This window comes from Scyliorhinus torazame, chromosome 8, assembly GCF_047496885.1.
Source record: "Scyliorhinus torazame isolate Kashiwa2021f chromosome 8, sScyTor2.1, whole genome shotgun sequence".
Lineage (NCBI taxonomy): Eukaryota > Metazoa > Chordata > Chondrichthyes > Carcharhiniformes > Scyliorhinidae > Scyliorhinus > Scyliorhinus torazame.
The window spans coordinates 281,895,280-281,913,661 of NC_092714.1; the positions used below are offsets into that span (position 1 = coordinate 281,895,280).

At 48.4% G+C, this 18,382-nt stretch overlaps 1 protein-coding gene across 2 annotated transcripts in view; it reads right to left on the reverse strand.

The window, feature by feature from the left end:
• Positions 1–5,329: 5,329 nt before the first annotated feature.
• The window catches only part of ahcy (adenosylhomocysteinase), a 96,329-nt gene continuing 83,276 nt past the window's right edge, over positions 5,330–18,382 (reverse strand). For both annotated transcript variants that reach the window (XM_072515424.1, XM_072515423.1), the window contains one exon: positions 5,330–5,667. In XM_072515424.1, the coding sequence (XP_072371525.1) occupies positions 5,536–5,667 (132 nt within the window). In that variant the 3' untranslated portion in view covers positions 5,330–5,535. The remainder of the gene's footprint in view (positions 5,668–18,382) is intronic.

An 18,382-nucleotide genomic window follows, 5' to 3' on the forward strand; every position in this document is an offset into this window, starting at 1 on the left:
TTTCAAGTGTCAGTTGAAAGGAATTCAGGACCGGCATGTTCCTGTGAGGAAGGATAAAGACGGCAATTTTCGGGAACCTTGGATAACGAGAGATATTGTAGGCCTCGTCAAAAAGAAAAAGGAGGCATTTGTCAGGGCTAAAAGGCTGGGAACAGACGAAGCCTGTGTGGAATATAAGGAAAGTAGGAAGGAACTTAAGCAAGGAGTCAGGAGGGCTAGGAGGGGTCACGAAAAGTCATTGGCAAATAGGGTTAAGGAAAATCCCAAGGCTTTTTACACGTACATAAAAAGCAAGAGGGTAGCCAGGGAACGGGTTCAACTGAAGGATAGGCAAGGGAATCTATGTGTGGAGCCAGAGGAAATGGGCGAGGTACTAAATGAATACTTTGCATCAGTATTCACCAAAGAGAAGAAATTGGTAGATGTTGAGTCTGGAGAAGGGTGTGTAGATAGCCTGGGTCACATTGTGATCCAAAAAGACGAGGTGTTGGGCGTCTTAAAAAATATTAAGGTAGATAAGTCCCCAGGGCCTGATGAGATCTACCCCAGAATACTGAAGGAGGCTGGAGAGGAAATTGCTGCGGCCTTGACAGAAATCTTTGGATCCTCACTATCATCAGGTGATGTCCCGGAGGACTGGAGAATAGCCAATGTTGTTCCTCTGTTTAAGACGGGTAGCAAGGATAATCCAGGGAACTACAGGCCGGTGAGCCATACTTCAGTGGTAGGGAAATTACTGGAGAGAATTCTTCTAGACAGGATCTACTCCCATTTGGAAGCAAATGGACGTATTAGTGAGAGGCAAAATGGTTTTGTGAAGGGGAGGTCGTGTCTCACTAACTTGATAGAGTTTTTCGAGGCGGTCACAAAGATGATTGCTGCAGGTAGGGCAGTGGATGTTGTCTATATGGACTTCAGTAAGGACTTTGACAAGGTGCCTCATGGTAGACTAGTACAAAAGGTGAAGTCACACGGGATCAGGGATGAGCTGGCAAGATGGATACAGAACTGGCTAGGTCATCGAAGGCAGAGAATAGCAATGGAAGGATGCTTTTCTAATTGGAGCGCTGTGACAGTGGTGTTCTGCAGGGATCAGTGCTGGGACCTTTGCTCTTTGTAGTATATATAAATGATTTGGAGGAAAATGTAACTGGTCTGATTAGTAAGTTTGCAGACGACACAAAGGTTGGTGGAATTGCGGATAGCGCTGACTGTCAGAGGATACAGCAGGATTTAGATTGTTTGGGGACTTGGGCGGAGAGATGGCAGATGGAGTTTAATCTGGACAAATGTGAGGTAATGCATTTTGGAAGGTCTAATGCAGGTAGGGAATATACAGTGAATGGTAGAACCCTCAAGAGTATTGAAAGTCAGAGAGATCTAGGAGTACAGGTCCACAGGTCACTGAATGGGGCAACACAGGTGGAGAAGGTAGTCAAGAAGGCATACGGCATGCTTGCCTTCATTGGCCGGGGCATTGAGTATAAGAATTGGCAAGTCATGTTGCAGCTGTATAGAACCTTAGTTAGGCCACACTTGGAGTATAGTGTTCAATTCTGGTCGCCACACTACCAGAAGGATGTGGAGGCTTTAGAGAGGGTGCAGAAGAGATTTACCAGAATGTTGCCTGGTATGGCGGGCATTAGCTATGAGGAGCGGTTGAATAAACTCGGTTTGTTCTCATTGGAATGACGGAGGTTGAGGGTCGACCTGATAGAGGTCTACAAAATTATGAAGGCCATAGACAGAGTGGATAGTCAGAGGCTTTTCCCCAGGGTAGAGGGGTCAATTACTAGGGGGCATAGGTTTAAGGTGAGAGGGGCAAGGTTTAGAGTAGATGTACGAGGCAAGTTTTTTTACACAGAGGGTAGTGGGTGCCTGGAACTCGCTACCGGAGGAGGTGGTGGAAGCAGGGACGATAGGGACATTTAAGGGGCATCTTGACAAATACATGAATAGGATGGGAATAGAGGGATACGGACCCAGGAAGTGTAGAAGATTGTAGTTTAGTCGGGCAGCATGGTCGGCACGGGCTTGGAGGTCTGAAGGGCCTATTCCTGTGCTGTACATTTCTTTGTTCTTTGAAACATCCTCTCCACGTCCACTCTATCCAGGCCACGCAGTATCCTGTAAGTTTCAATCAGATCCCCCCTCATCCTTCTAAACTCCAACGAGTACAGACCCAGAGTCCCCAACCGTTCCTCATACGACAAGCTCTTCATTTCAGTGATCATTCTTGTGAACCTCCTCTGGATCCTTTCCAAGGCCAGAACATCCTTCCTTAGATACGGAGCCCAAAACTGTTCACAATACACCAAATGGGGTCTGACGAGCCTTATACAGCCTCAGTACATCCCTTATACAGCCTCAGAAGTACATTCTAGCCCCCTCGGCATGAATGCTAACATTGCATTTGACTTCCTAACTGCCAACTGAGCCTGCACGTTAACCTTAAGAGAATCGTGAACAAGGACTCCCAAGCTCCTCTGTGCTCCTACTTTCCGAGGCATTTCCCTATTTAGAAAATAGTCTATGCCTAAATTCCTCCTTCCAAAGTGCATAACCTCACACTTTTCCACATTGTATTTCATCTGCCGCTTCATTACCCACTCTCCTAGCCTGTTCAAATCCTTCTGCAACCCCCTTCCTTCCTCAACACTACCTGTCCCTCTACAGATCTGTGTATCATCTGCAAACTTAGCAACAGTGCCTTCAGTTCCATCTTCCAGATCATTAATGTATATTGTGAAAAGTTGTGGTCCCAGCACCGACCCCTGAGGCACACCACTAGTCACCAGCTGCCATCCTGAAAAAGACCCCTTTGTCCCCACTCTCTGCCTTCTGCCAGTCAGCCAATCCTCTATCCATGCCAGGATCTTACCCTTAACACCATGGGCTCTTAACTTATTTTACAGTCTCCGATGCGACACCTTGTAAAAGGTCTTCTGGAAATTTAAATAAATAAAGGTCATGTCTGACAAATCTGTTAAGAGTTCTTTGAGGAGGTAACAAGGAAGTTAGACAAAGGAGAACAAGTGGACATGATTTATTTAGATTTCCAGAAGGCCGCACAGGAGACTGTTAAAAAAGTTAAGAGCCCATGGTGTTATGGGTAAGATCCTGGCATGGATAGAGGATTGGCTGACTGGGAGGCAGAGACCATTTAGGACAGTGATGAGGAGAAATTTCTTCATCCAGAGTGGTCAGCCTGTGGAATTTGTTACCACAGGAAGTAGTTGAGGCCAAATCGGTAGATATAGAACATATGGCGAAGGGAATCAAAGGATATGGGGGAAAAAGCAGGATTAGGCTATCCGGTTAGATGACCATGACTGACAGCAGGCTCAATGGGCCAAATGGCCTCATCCTGCCCCTATTTTGTGTTACTATGTTGACGGTGTCTGAATTTTTTGAAGGTAGCCCATTGTTTAGCTACTGTTTTTCCTGCCAACCTGGGACTCAAATTACTTTGCCCACATCCGTCCTTACCCCATTGGCTTTCACCCAGTTAAATATTCCTTCTCTAGATTATTCTTTAAGCTTTTCCATAGTTATTCTAAACCTTATGATACAATGATGACTGTCCCATAAGTGTTCTCCCACTGACAATCTGCTTGGCCCACATTATCCCCAAGAAGCAGGGCTAGCATTGCCTCCTTGTTAGACTGGAAACATATCAAATTTTTTTCTGAACACACTCGAGGAACTCTTGCCTCCTTCTGCCTTTGACATGACCATTATCCCAGTAAGTTCTCAATAATGTTTGCATCTAATTTCCTTGCATATTTGTTCTTCTGTAACATTCCCACTGCGCAGTGGTCTAGACTACATCAAGTATACAAGTGAAGGCTGTGTAGCTTAAGCTTAAGTTGGGCAGCACGGTAGCATTGTGGATAGCACACTGGACTCGAGTGAGCTTGGCACTGGACGCCTGTGAGCTCCACACAGCCTCACACTGGACCAGTGTGGACCAGGGCAGCACGGTAGCATGGCGGTTAGCACAATTGCTTCACAGCTCCAGAGTCCCAGGTTCGATTCCCGGCTTGGTTCACTGTCTGTGCGGAGTCTGCACATCCCCCCAGTGTGTGCGTGGGTTTCCTCCGGGTGCTCCGGTTTCCTCCCACAGTCCAAAGATGTGCAGGTTAAGTGGACCGGCCATGATAAATTGCTCTTAGTGTCCAAAATTGCCCTTCGTGTTGGGTGGGGTTATGGGGATAGGGTGGAGATGTTGACCTTGGGTAGGGTGCTCTTGCCAAGAGCCGATGCAGACTCGATGGGCCGAACGGCCTCCTTCTGCACTGTAAAGTCTATGATAATTTATGAAGCATTATAATTGCACCATATTTGCTCCTTCGCTCAAGCTAAATTGTTTCTGTCCTTGATCCCTCTGGGACATCCTCTTTTCACCACCTCTCCAATGTACTTCTTAATCAATACTGCTACCGCTCTCCCTTTTCCTCCTTTCCAGAACAACTTTGATCCAAGAATATTTAACACCCAGTCATGCCCTTCTTTGAGTCAGGCTGCTTAATCGCCACGAATTATATTTTCATGTAGCAATCTTCACCTGTAACTCGCCTACCTGATTTACCACACGGAATTCACACATGCAGTAACCCTGATTTAGACTTTATTACTTTCTCCGTTGCTCTGATCCCACCTATTAACTTCCTATTCCTGTTCTAGTGCTTTCTCTCCCAGTATTGTGTGTGCCTTGATATCCCTATCTGATATTATCTCCAGCTTCCAACATCCCAGGTAAGTTAGTTTAAACTCTCCCAAGAAAAAGATACCCATGTTCTGAAAATCCAAATGCTTATTCTTGGTGTTAGTCTAGAACATTTTCAAGCTATCTGGCAACAGAAGGCATTGCTGATGAACCAGATTCTGGCCTCACCCAATGTATGTGAACAGGGACATTGCTACATGTCTACAGCCAAGCATATTCTACCTAGAACCGCACCTCCCCAGCCCTGACTGTGCTACGCTCAGTCCTCGGCACTGGGTGGTCGGGTTTGAGCCACAGGAAAGCTGGTTTAGCTCAGTGGGCTAGACAGCTGGTTTGTGATGCAGAACAAGGCCAGCAGCGCAGGTTCAATTCTGAATTCACCATGTACCCGAACAGGCGCTGGAGTTCACAGTAACTTCATTGCAGTGTTAATGTAAGCCTACTTGTGACAATAAAAGGTTATTTATTTATTTTAAGTGACAACAAACGTCTATAAAACCCACAACCACTGAACAACACCGAGGTTCGACACTAAGTAATGAATTTATACACAACTGTGACGGAAGAAAATCTCAGAGTTTAAAATCAGGAAAGCTCAAATGTTTCAGCAGGATTTTATTTCAACCTCGTGCAGGTACAAAATGAAGATGCTTTGGTGATTAAATGCTCATAGCTGCTTATAGACAGATCAATAATTTTCCTGGGACTTTGTAACTGTTTGATTCCAAATGAAGATCCATCACGATGCCAACAAGCCCCTCAGAGGAATGTTACGATGCTTTGGTTTTCATGGAAATTAGCAGTGTTCAGTATCTGTAATGCTGTGGTTTAAAGGGCCCATCCGCAGAAACCCCAAGGTAAGACGCCTGGTCTGGCGTTAGTTTGGTTAATTTCACTCCCAGCTTCTCCAAATGTGCAGCAGCCACTGCCTCATCCAGCTGAAAGTTAGAAATATAGCATGTTAAAACACAGCTGGAGCAATTTTTCATAGACATTTACAGTAAAAATGTTCAAGGCCGAAATAGACAGATTTTTAATTAAAGAAAATCAATGGTTGTGGGGATAAGGCAGGAAAGTGGATTTGAGGATTTTATTGGACCAGTCATGATCTGATTGAATAGTGGAATAGGCTCAATGGGCCGAATGGCCTACTTCTGCTCCTATGTCTTATGGACAGTGTTCCTGGAGGAAACGAAGAAGCATGGGCAACAATTGGAGAGGTCATCAAAAATTTAGCATAGGATGTAATTTAATACACTGTAAAAGTGGGGCAGGGGGATAGGAATAAGGCAGCTGATGGCTTTACTATCCAAGGTGGTTTAGTGGAGGGCTGTAAACCAGAGATAGAGGCTGTAGGAATACACAGGACAGAGGCCATGCAGAGAGTTCTAGAGGACTTTAAATTTGGTCAGTTGGGACTTCGGGTGCAGCAGCTGGGAGTAGCAGCCACATTTCGGGTCGCTCCCGCGTAGGCTCTGGCACTTTGGGCTTATCTGCCCGATCGAAGTGAAACCCCTTTAAAAAAAAAAAAAAAATCAAAGAACAAAGAAAAGTACAGCACAGGAACAGGCCCTCCAAGCCCGTGCCGACCATGCTGCCCGACTAAACTACAATCTTCTACACTTCCTGGGTCCGTATCCCTCTATTCCCATCCTATTCATGTATTTGTCAAGATGCCCCTTAAATGTCGCTATCGTCCCTGCTTCCACCACCTCCTCCGGTAGCGAGTTCCAGGCACCCACTACCCTCTGCGTATAAAAAAAAAAATAAAAAAAAAAAAAAAAAAAAAAAAAAAAAAAAAAAAAAAACTTGCCTCGTAAATCTACTCTAAACCTTGCCCCTCGCACCTTAAACCTATGCCCCGTAGTAATTGACCCCTCTACCCTGGGGAAAAGCCTCTGACTATCCACTCTGTCTAAGCCCCTCATAATTTTGTAGACCTCTATCAGGTCACCCCTCAACCTCCGTCGTTCCAGTGAGAACAAGCAGAGTTTATTCAACCGCTCCTCATAGCTAATACCCTCCATACCAGGCAACATCCCGGTAAATCTCTTCTGCACTCTCTCTAAAGCCTCCACATCCTTCTGGTAGTGTGGCGACCAGAATTGAACACTGTACTCCAAGTGTGGCCTAACTAAGGTTGTATACAGCTGCAACATGACTTGCCAATTCCTATACTCAATGCCCCGGCCAATGAAGGCCAGCATGCCGTATGCCTTCTTGACTACCTTCTCCGCCTGTGTTGCCCCTTTCAATGACCTGTGGACCTGTACTCCTAGATCTCTTTGACTTTCAATACTCTTGAGGGTTCTACCATTCACTGTAAATTCCCTACCTGCATTAGACCTTCCAAAATGCACGACCTCACATTTGTCCTTAGCAGATAAACTAGCTGTGGAGTTTGGGGCCCTGAGGATTGCAGTGAGAGCAGAGCTGCCGACAAGTTCAAGCGGACCGTGGACGGCCGGTGGTGACCATGGAGTGTGCAGTCGCACATTTGGTGGCCCCGCTCATGGTGGACTTTTTGGACCATTCCTCCGGCTAACGGCGGCGCTGAGGGATGGTATAAGGTTCAGGAAGGTGGAAGAAGGGACTAGCCCACCGGTTTATGGATTTGTGGACCAGAATTGGTCGAAAAAGGGAACAATTGTCAAATGTTGGTGCAGTGCCTGCGACACGGGGGAAGATGGCGGAGGGGCAGGGTCTGAGCCTTCCGGCCCAGTGGTCAATGGAGTAGTTGCTGACCTTCCTCCACGAGAGGTTTGCCCAGCAGAAAAGAGAACTTGGAGGACCTGGCCAGGGTGGTGGATCCAATAAAGGCAGGGATCGACCGCATGGAGATGAGGTTAGAGGCCCAGGCGATCTGGAAGAGGGAGGCGGCGGTGGGGGAGTACGATGAGCAGCTCACCTCGATGGCTGTGGTGATGGGGTTGATGAGAGAACAACAGAAGAGACTGCAGAAGAAGGTGGAGGACTTGGAGAATAGATCACGCAGGCAGAATTTGAGGATCGTCGGTTTGCCGGAGGGCAGTGAGGGAGCGGACGCCAGTACATATGTGGCACGGATGTTTGACAAGCTGCTGGTGCCGGAACGTTTGCTCAGCCCTTGGAGGTGGACCGTGCGCTGAGGAGGAAGCCGCAGAGAAATGAGCCGCCAAGGGCGATGGTGGTGCGACTGCACCGGTACCTGGATAAGGAATGGATTTTGAGGTGGGCCAGGCAGGCGAGGCGCTGTACATGGGAAGGCAGCGAGCCGAGTGTCTATCAGGACCTGGGTGCAGAGCTGGCCAAAATGAGGGCGAGCTTCAATAAGGTGAAGACGGCCCTCTTTAAGAAGGTGAAGCTCGGCATGTTATACCCAGCGCGTCTGTGGGTAACGTACGAAGGCCGGGAACTCTACTTTGGTTGCCAGAGGAGGCGATGGAATTTATTAGAGACAATAGACTGGCAGGAGAATGAGGACATTGAACTCTGGAGGGGATGTTCCTATCTTGTATTTTGGTTTTCTTCCGGTTTGTATGAACCACATTTGCACTGTCCTTGGGGATGTAGCTGTGTTTTGGGCTTTGGGGTCTGTGTGTCTGTTTTTGATGGGGGATGGTGGGTTGCTCTTTTCTTTGTGTTGGGTAGGGATTGTAAAGTTTGCACTGGTAGGATGGTTAAGCTGGGGGTGGGCAATCAGTGGGGGGGGGGGGGGTAGAGTGCTTGGCATATGGGCGGGGGCTACCAGGGCAGGCTAGTTCATGGAAGTGCAGTGGGGGGTGAGCAGTTTGTAAGTGTGTTGATGGGAGTGTGCTATGGGTTTGGGGGGGGGGGTAAAGAGATCTGCTGACAGGGGAAGGACTGGTGAAGGGTGAGGGTCGATGATGGTGGGCGCCCGACAGCAGGCCTGAAGAGGTGCGGCCTGGAGGCTGGCCTGGAAGGGCTATGGTTGATCAGCAGGGGGCAAGGGGCGGGGGGTGGGTGGGAAGGGAGGAGTAGAGGTGCCCTCAACCCCCAACCGGGCTGATCACATGGAATGTGAGAGGGTCGAATGGGCCAGTCAAGAAGGCTGCGTGTTCACGCATCTGAAAAGCTTAAAAGCGGACGTGGCAATGATACAGGAGACACACCCGAGAGTAGTGGATCAGACTAGGCTGAGGAAGGAGTGGGTAGGGTAGGAATTCCATTCAGGACTAGATTCTAAAACAAGGGGAGTGGCGATTCTGATTAATAAGCAGGTGGCATTTGAAGTGGGAAGTATAGTGGCGGACTCGGGGGGCCAGGTACGTTATGGTGAGCAGGAAGTTGGAGGGGATGCCGGTGGTGCTGGTGAACATTTATGCACGGAACTGGGACGACGTAGAGTTTATGAGGCGAGTATTGGGGAAGATCCCGGATCTGTACCCGCATCGGCAGATCATGGGGGACGGGATGGGACGGGGACTTTAATACGGTTATGGATCCAAGGCTGGATCGGTCGAGTTCGGAAACTGGGAAGGTGTCTGGCTGCAAAGGAACTAAAAGGGTTTATGGAGCAGATGAGAGGGGTAGATCCGTGGCGGTTAGGGCAGCCGAGAACGAAGACCTTTTCTTTTCCCCCCCCATGTACACAATGTATCCCGGATTGACTTTTGTGTCATCAATAGGACGTTGTTGGCGGGGGTGGTGGATGCCAAGTACTCAGCAATGGTAGTGTCGGATCATGCCCCCGCTGGGTGGATTTACTATACGGGGAGGACGTGCAGACTCCGCACAGACAATGACCTAAGCCGGAATCGAACCTGGGACCATGGATCTGTGAAGCAATTGTGCTATCCACAATGCTACCGTGCTGCCCTGAAGAACAAATAAATCTACACTATCATTTTCCCGTAATCCATGTACCTATCCAACAGCTGCTTGAAGGTCCCTAATGTTTCCGACTCAACTACTTCCACAGGCAGTGCATTCCATGCCCCCACTACTCTCTGGGTAAAGAACCTACCTCTGATATCCCTCCTATATCTTCCACCTTTCACCTTAAATTTATGTCCCCTTGTAATGGTTTGTTCCACCTGGGGAAAAAGTCTCTGACTGTCTACTCTATTTATTCCCCTGATCATCTTATAAACCTCTATCAAGTCGCCCCTCATCCTTCTCCGCTCTAATGAGAAAAGGCCTAGCACCCTCAACCTTTCCTCGTAAGACCTACTCTCCATTCCAGGCAACATCCTGGTAAATCTTCTTTGCACCTTTTCCAGAGCTTCCACATCCTTCCTAAAATGAGGCGACCAGAACTGTACACAGTACTCCAAATGTGGCCTTACCAAAGTTTTGTACAGCTGCATCATCACCTCACGGCTCTTAAATTCAATCCCTCTGTTAATGAACGCGAGCACACCATAGGCCTTCTTCACAGCTCTATCCACTTCCGAGTGGCAACTTTCAAAGATGTATGAACATAGACCCCAAGGTCTCTCTGCTCCTCCACAATGCCAAGAACTCTACCGTTAACCCTGTATTCCGCATTCATATTTGTCCTTCCAAAATGGACAACCTCACACTTTTCAGGGTTAAACTCCATCTGCCACTTCTCAGCCCAGCTCTGCATCCTATCTATGTCTCTTTGCAGCCGACAACAGCCCTCCTTACTATCCACAACTCCACCAATCTTCGTATCGTCTGCAAATTTACTGACCCACCCTTCAACTCCCTCATCCAAGTCATTAATGAAAATCACAAACAGCAGAGGACCCAGAACTGATCCCTGCGGTACACCACTGGTAACTGGGATCCAGGCTGAATATTTGCCATCCACCACCACTCTCTGACTTCTATCGGTTAGCCAGTTCGTTATCCAATTGGCCAAATTTCCCACTATCCCATGCCTCCTTACTTTGTGCAGAAGCCTACCATGGGGAACTTTATCAAATGCCTTACTAAAATCCATGTACACTACATCCACTGCTTTACCTTCATCCACATGCTTGGTCACCTCCTCAAAGAATTCAATAAGATTTGTAAGGCAAGACCTACCCCTCACAAATCCGTGCTGACTATCCCTAATCAAGCAGTGTCTTTCCAGATGCTCAGAAATCCTATCCTTCAGTACCCTTTCCATTACTTTGCCTACCACCGAAGTAAGACTAACTGGCCTGTAATTCCCAGGGTTATCCCTCGTTCCTTTTTTGAACAGGGGCACGACATTCACCACTCTCCAATCCCCTGGTACCACCCCTGTTGACAGTGAGGACGAAAAGATAATTGCCAACGGCTCTGCAATTTCATCTCTTGCTTCCCATAGAATCCTTGGATATATCCAGTCAGGCCCGGGGGACTTGTCTATCCTCAAGTCTTTCAAAATGCCCAACACATCTTCCTTCCTAACAAGTATTTCCTCGAGCTTACCAATCTGTTTCACACTGTCCTCTCCAACAATATCGCCCCTCTCATTTGTAAATACAGAAGAAAAGTACTCATTCAAGACCTCTCCTATCTCTTCAGACTCAATACACAATCTCCCGCTACTGTCCTTGGTCGGACCTACCCTCGCTCTAGTCATTCTCATATTTCTCACATATGTGTAAAAGACCTTGGGGTTTTCCTTGATCCTACCCGCCAAAGATTGTTCATGCCCTCTCTTAGCTCTCCTAATCCCTTTCTTCAGTTCCCTCCTGGCTATCTTGTATCCCTCCAATGCCCTGTCTGAAGCTTGTTTCCTCAGCCTTACATAAGTCACCTTTTTCCTCTTAACAAGACATTCAACCTCTCTTGTCAACCATGGTCCCCTCACTCGACCATCTCTTCCCTGCCTGACAGGGACATACATATCAAGGACACGTAGCACCTGTTCCTTGAACAAGTTCCACATTTCACTTGTGTCCTTCCCTGCCAGCCTAAGGAAATGGGGGGGGGGGGGGGGGGGGGGTGGCGACAGGTGAGATAGGGAAAGTGAAGGATAGAGGGGGAAACACGGCCGTGGACCAGCGGGGGTGAATGGGTTGTTCAAGGAATTTTATAGCAGGATGTACGAGTCGGAACCCCCAGCCGGAGTAGAGGGGATGAGGCAGTTTTTGGAGGGCTTGGGGTTTCCGAGGGTGGAAGAAGAGCTGGTGGAGGGCCTAGGGGCCCCAATTGGGCTCTTTGAAGTATTGGAGGGGCTGGAGGCAATGCAGCCGGGCAAGGCCCCAGAGCCGATGGGTACCCAGTGGAGTTTTATAAAACGTTTTCAGGAGTGCTGGGGCCCTTGCTGGAAAAAGGAGTTTAATGAGGCTTAGTAAGTTTGCAGACGACACAAAGGTTGGTGGAATTGCAGGTAGCGATGGAAGACTGTCAGAGGATACAGCAGGATTTAGATTGTTTGGAGACTTGGGCGGAGAGATGGCAGATAGAGTTTAATCCGGACAAATGTGAAGTAATGCATTTTGGAAGGTCTAATGCAGGTAGGGAATATACAGTGAATGGTAGAACCCTCAAGAGTATTGAAAGTCAGAGAGATCTAGGTGTACAGGTCCACAGGTCACTGAAAGGGGCAACACAGGTGGAGAAGGTAGTCAAGAAGGCAGATGGCATGCTTGCCTTCATTGGCCGGGGCATTGAGCATAAGAATTGGCAAGTCATGTTGCAGCTGTATAGAACCTTAGTTAGGCCACACTTGGAGTATAGTGTGTAATTCTGGTCGCCACACTACCAGAAGGATGTGGAGGCTTTAGAGAGGGTGCAGAAGAGATTTACCAGAATGTTGCCTGGTATGGAGGGCATTAGCTATGAGGAGCAGTTGAACAAACTCGGTTTGTTCTCACTGGAACGACAGAGGTTGAGGGGCGACCTGATAGAGGTCTACAAAATTGAGGGGCATAGACAGAGTGGATAATCAGAGGCTTTTCCCCAGGGTAGAGGGGTGAATTACTAGGGGGGCATAGGTTTAAGGTGAGAGGGGCAAGGTTTAGAGTAGATGTACGAGGCAAGTTTTTTATTTTTATACACAGAGGGTAGTGGGTGCCGGGAACTCGCTACCGGAGGAGGCGGTGGAAGCAGGGACGATAGTGACATTTAAGGGGCATCTTGACAAATACATGAATAGGATGGGAATAGAGGGATACGGACCCAGGAAGTGTAGAAGATTGTAGTTTAGTCGGGCAGCATGGTCGGCACGGGCTTGGAGGGCTGAAGGGCCTGTTCCTGTGCTGTACATTTCTTTGTTCTTTGAGGGGTAACCCCCCTCCAACAATGTCATAGGCCTTGATTTCTCTTATCCGGAAGTGGGATAAGTACCCGGAACAACGAGGGTCGTACGGGCCAATCTCCCTTCTGAATGTAGACGCCAAGCTGCTAGCCAAGGTCTTGGCCTCGAGAATAGAGAATTGAGAGCCAGGGGTGATAGAGGAGGACCAGACAGGGTTTGTGAAAGGGAAGCAGTTAACGGCTAACATCAGAAGGCTGCTAAACGTGATGATGATGCCCTCCGAAGGGAGGTGGAGGTGGTGGTCGCCATGGATGCAGAAAAGGCCTTTGATGTGCAGTGGGAGTACTTGTGGGAGGTCCTGGGGCGATTTGGGTTTGGGCAAGGTTTTGTGGACTGGGTCCGGTTGCTGTACCAAGCACCAGTGGCCTAGTGTGCGGACGAACCGAGTGAGCTTGGATTATTTTAGGCTGCACCGGGGGACGAGGCAGGGATGTCCACTCTCCCCACTGTTGTCTGCCTTGGCTATAGAGCCACTGGCAATGGCGCCGAGACCGTTGAGGGTCTGGCAGGGGATAGTACCGGGGGGGGGTGCGGTTGGAGAGATTATGGGGACCCGAGGGGAATTCAGCCGTTTTCCAGGGTACAAATTGAATATGGGCAAAAGCGAGGTCTTTGCAATTCAGGTGAGGGGGCAGGAGAGGAGATTGGCATGGGGGGGTGGGGGGCGTTAAAGGTGGTGGGTGGGCGTTTTCAGAATTTGGGTATCCAGGTGGTGTGGGAGTGGGAACAGTCTGGCTCAGTTAGTGGAGCAGATGAAGGGGGACTTCAGAAGGTGGGATGTGCTCCCGTTGTCACTGCAGACGGTAAAGATAGAACACAGAACATAGAAAATACCTGAGGAAGGAGCAGCGCTCCGGAAGCTAGTGACATCGAAACAAACCTGTTGGACTTTAACCTGGTGTTGTAAGACTTCGTACATAGAAAATACAGCACAGAACAGGCCCTTCGGCCCACGATGTTGTGCTGAACCTTTGTCCTAGATTAAGAACAAATCAATCTACACCCCAGCATTGGGCAGCACGGTAGCATTGTGGATAGCACAATTGCTTCACAGCTCCAAGGTCCCAGGTTCGACTCCCGGCTTGGGTCACTGTCTGTGCGGAGTCTGCACCTTCTCCCCGTGTGCACGTGGGTTTCCTCCGGGTGCTCCGGTTTCCTCCCACAGTCCAAAGATGTGCAGGTTAGGTGGATTGGCCATGATAAATTGTCCTTAGTGTTGGGTGGGGTTACTGGGTAATGGGTGGGGGTGTGGGGTTGGGTGCTCTTTCCAGGAGCCGGTGCAGACTCGATTGGCCGGGTGGCCTCCTTCTGCACTGTAAATTCTATGAGTTCTATGATTCTACCGTAATCCATGTACCTATCCAATAGCCGCTTGAAGGTCCCTAATGTTTCCGACTCAACTACTTCCACAGGCAGTGCATTCCATGCCCCCACTACTCTCTGGGTAAAGAACCTACCTCTGATACCCCCCTATATCTTCCACCTTTCACCTTAAATTTATGTCCCCTTGTAATGGTGTGTTCCACCTGGGGAAAAAGTCTCTGACTGTCTACTGTATCTATTCCCCTGATCATCTTATAAACCTCTATCAAGTCGCCCCTCATCCTTCTCCGTTCTAATGAGAAAAGGCCTAGCAACCTCAACCTTTCCTCGTAAGACCTACTCTCCATTCCAGGCAACATCCTGGTAAATCTCCTTTGCACCTTTTCCAAAGCTTCCACATCCTTCCTAAAATGAGGCGACCAGAACTGTACACAGTACTCCAAATGTGGCCTTACCAAAGTTTTGTACAGCTGCATCATCACCTCACGGCTATTAAATTCAATCCCTCTGCTAATGAACGCTAGCACACCATAAGCCTTCTGCACAGCTCTATCCACTTGAGTGACAACTTTCAAAGATCTATGAACATAGACCCCAAGATCTCTCTGCTCCTCCACATTGCCAAGAACCCTACCGTTAACCCTGTATTCCGCATTCATATTTGCCCTTCCAAAATGGACAACCTCACTTTTCAGGGTTAAACTCCATCTGCCACTTCTCAGCCCAGCTCTGCATCCTATCTATGTCTCTTTGCAGCCGACAACAGCCCTCCTCACTATCCACAAGCCCACCAATCTTCGTATCGTCTGCAAATTTACTGACCCACCCTTCAACTCCCTCATCCAAGTTATTAATGAAAATCACAAACAGCAGAGGACCCAGAACTGATCCCTGCGGTACGCCACTGGTAACTGGGCTCCAGGCTGAATATTTGCCATCCACCACCACTCTCTGACTTCTATCGGTTAGCCAGTTCGTTATCCAACTGGCCAAATTTCCCACTATCCCATGCCTCCTTACTTTCTGCATAAGCCTACCATGGGGAACCTTATCAAATGCCTTACTAAAATCCATGTACACTACATCCACTGCTTTACCTTCTTCCACATGCTTGGTCACCTCCTCAAAGAATTCAATAAGACTTGTGAGGCAAGACCTACCCCTCACAAATCCGTGCTGACTATCCCTAATCAAGCAGTGTCTTTCCAGATGCTCAGAAATCCTATCCCTCAGTACCCTTTTCATTACTTTGCGTACCACCGAAGTAAGACTAACTGGCCTGTAATTCCCAGGGTTATCCCTAGTCCTTTTTTTGAGCAGCGGCACGACATTCGCCACTCTCCCATCCCCTGATACCACCCCTGTTGACAGTGAGGACGAAAAGATCATTGCCAACGGCTCTGCAATTTCATCTCTTGCTTCCCATAGAATCCTTGGATATATCCTGTCAGGCCCAGGAGACTTGTCTATCCTCAAGTCTTTCAAAATGCCCAACACATCTTCCTTCGTAACAAGTATCTCCTCGAGCTTACCAGTCTGTTTCACACTGTCCTCCCCAACAATATGGCGCCTCTCATTCATAAATACAGAAGAAAAGTACTCGTTCAAGACCTCTCCTATCTCTTTAGACTCAATACACAATCTCCTGCTACTGTCCTTGATCAGACCTACCCTCGCTCTAGTCATTCTCATATTTCTCATGTGTAAAAGGCCTTTGGGTTTTCCTTGATCCTACCCACCAAAGATTTTTCATGCCCTCTCTTAGCTCTCCTAATCCCTTTCTTCAGTTCCCTCCTGGCTATCTTGTATCCCTCCAGCACCCTGTCTGAACCTCGTTTCCTCAGCCTTACATAAGTCTCCTTTTTCCTCTTAACAAGACATTCAACCTCTCTCGTCAACCATGGTTCCCTCACTCGACCATCTCTTCCCTGCCTGAGAGGGACATGCATATCAAGGACACGCAGTATCTGTTCCTTGAACAAGTCCCACATTTCAATTGTGTCCTTCCCTGACAGCCTATGTTCCCAACTTATGCACTTCGTGTCTGACAACATCGTATTTACCCTTCCCCCAATTGTAAACCTTGTCCTGTCCATTGCTGAAGTGAAAGTCACAGAATTGTGGTCACTATCTCAAAAATGCTCCCCCACTAACAAATCTATCACTTGCCCTGGTTCATTACCAAGTACCAAATCCAATATGGCCTCCCCTCTGGTCAGACAATCTTCATACTGTGTTAGAAAAGCTTCCTGGACACACTGCACAAACACCATCCCATCCAAACTATTTGATCTAAAGAGTTTCCACTCAATGTTTGGGAAGTTGAAATCACCCATGGCTACGACCCTGTGACTTCTGCACCTTTCCAAAATCTGTTTCCCCATCTGTTCCTCCACATCTCTGCTGCTATTGGGGGGCCTATAGAAAACTCCCAAGGTGACTGCTCCTTTCCTATTTCTGACTTCAACGCATACTACCTCAGTAGACAGATCCTCCTCAAACTGCCTTTCTGCAGCTGTTATACTACCTCTAATTAACAATGCCACCCCCCCACCTCTTTTACCACCCTCCCTAATCTTATTGAAACATCTATAACCAGGAACCTCCAACAACTATTTCTGCCCCTCTTCTATCCAAGTTTCCGTGATGGCCACCACATCGTAGTCCCAAGTACCGATCCATGCCTTAAGTTCACCCACCTTATTCCTGATGCTTCTTGCGTTGAAGTATACACACTTCAACCCATCTCTGTGCCTGCAAGTACTTTCCTTTGTCATTGTTCCCTTCCCCACTGCCTCATTACACGCTTTGGCATCCTGAATGTCGACTACCTTAGTTGCTGGACTACAAATCCAGTTCCCATTCCCCTGCCAAATTAGTTTAAACCTGCCAAAAGGTACTAGAAAACCTCCCTCCCAGGATATTGGTGCCCCTCTGGTTCAGATGCAACCCGTCCTGCTTGTACAGGTCCCACCTACCCCAGAATGCGCTCCAATTGTCCAAATACCTTAAGCCCTCCCTCCTACACCATTCCTGCAGCCACGTGTTCAGTTACACTCTCTCCCTATTCCTAGCCTCGCTATCACGTGGCACTGGCAACAAACCAGAGATGACAACTCTGTCTATCCTGGCTTTTAACTTCCAGCCTAACTCCCTAAACTTGTTTATTACCTCCACACCCCTTTTCCTACCTACGTTGTTGGTACCAATGTGCACCACGACTTCTGGCTGCTCCCCCTCCCCCTTAAGGATCCTGAAGACACGATCAGAGACGTCATGGACCCTGGCACCCAGGAGGCAACAAACCATCCGAGAGTCTCGCCCGTCTGTACCTCGAACTATTGAGTCCCCACTAGTGCTCTCCTAATCTCCCACCTTCCCTTCTGAGCCCCAGAGCTGGATCTCGTGCCAGAGACCCGGTCACTGCAGCCTACCCCTGCTAGGAAACCCCCCCCCCCCCAATAGTATCCAAAGCGGTATACTTATTGTTGAGAGGAACGACCACAGGGGATCCCTGCACTGACTGCTTCCTCCTCTTCCCACTCTGTTACCCAGCTACCTTTGTTCTCAGGTGTAACTATGTCCCTGGAGCTTCTTTCTATCACCCCCTCAGCTTCCCGAATGATTCTCAGTTCATCCAGCTCCAGCTCCAGTTCCCCAACACTGTCTGTGAGGAGCTGGAGATGGCTGCACTTCCCGCAGGCAAAGTCAGCAAGGACACCGGTGGTCTCCCTTACCTCGAACATTCTGCAGGAGGAACATTCCACTGCCCTAGCCGCCATCACCTCTACTTAGTCTCCCAGTAAAAAAGAAAAAAAAAGTAAATAGCTTGCCTGCTCACAGCACCGAGTCTTTTTGTTAGGTTAGAGGAGGGTGGGAGACACTACACGTGTGGTGTCGTGTAGATGATGGTTCTCCTGAGGTTTTTGCTTCTATTTTAGTGCCTGTCTATTTTTATCCCGAAGGCTTTTTTTTTTAATTTTTAAAAAGGGGGTGAACACTGATCTATGGGTTTGTCTGGGCAGGAAGCCCCCGCAGGTAAAGGTGTTGCTGGAGGGGGAGGGGGGGGCTGGCACTATCGAGTTTCAGGAACTACTATTAGGCAGCAAACATAGCAATGATCA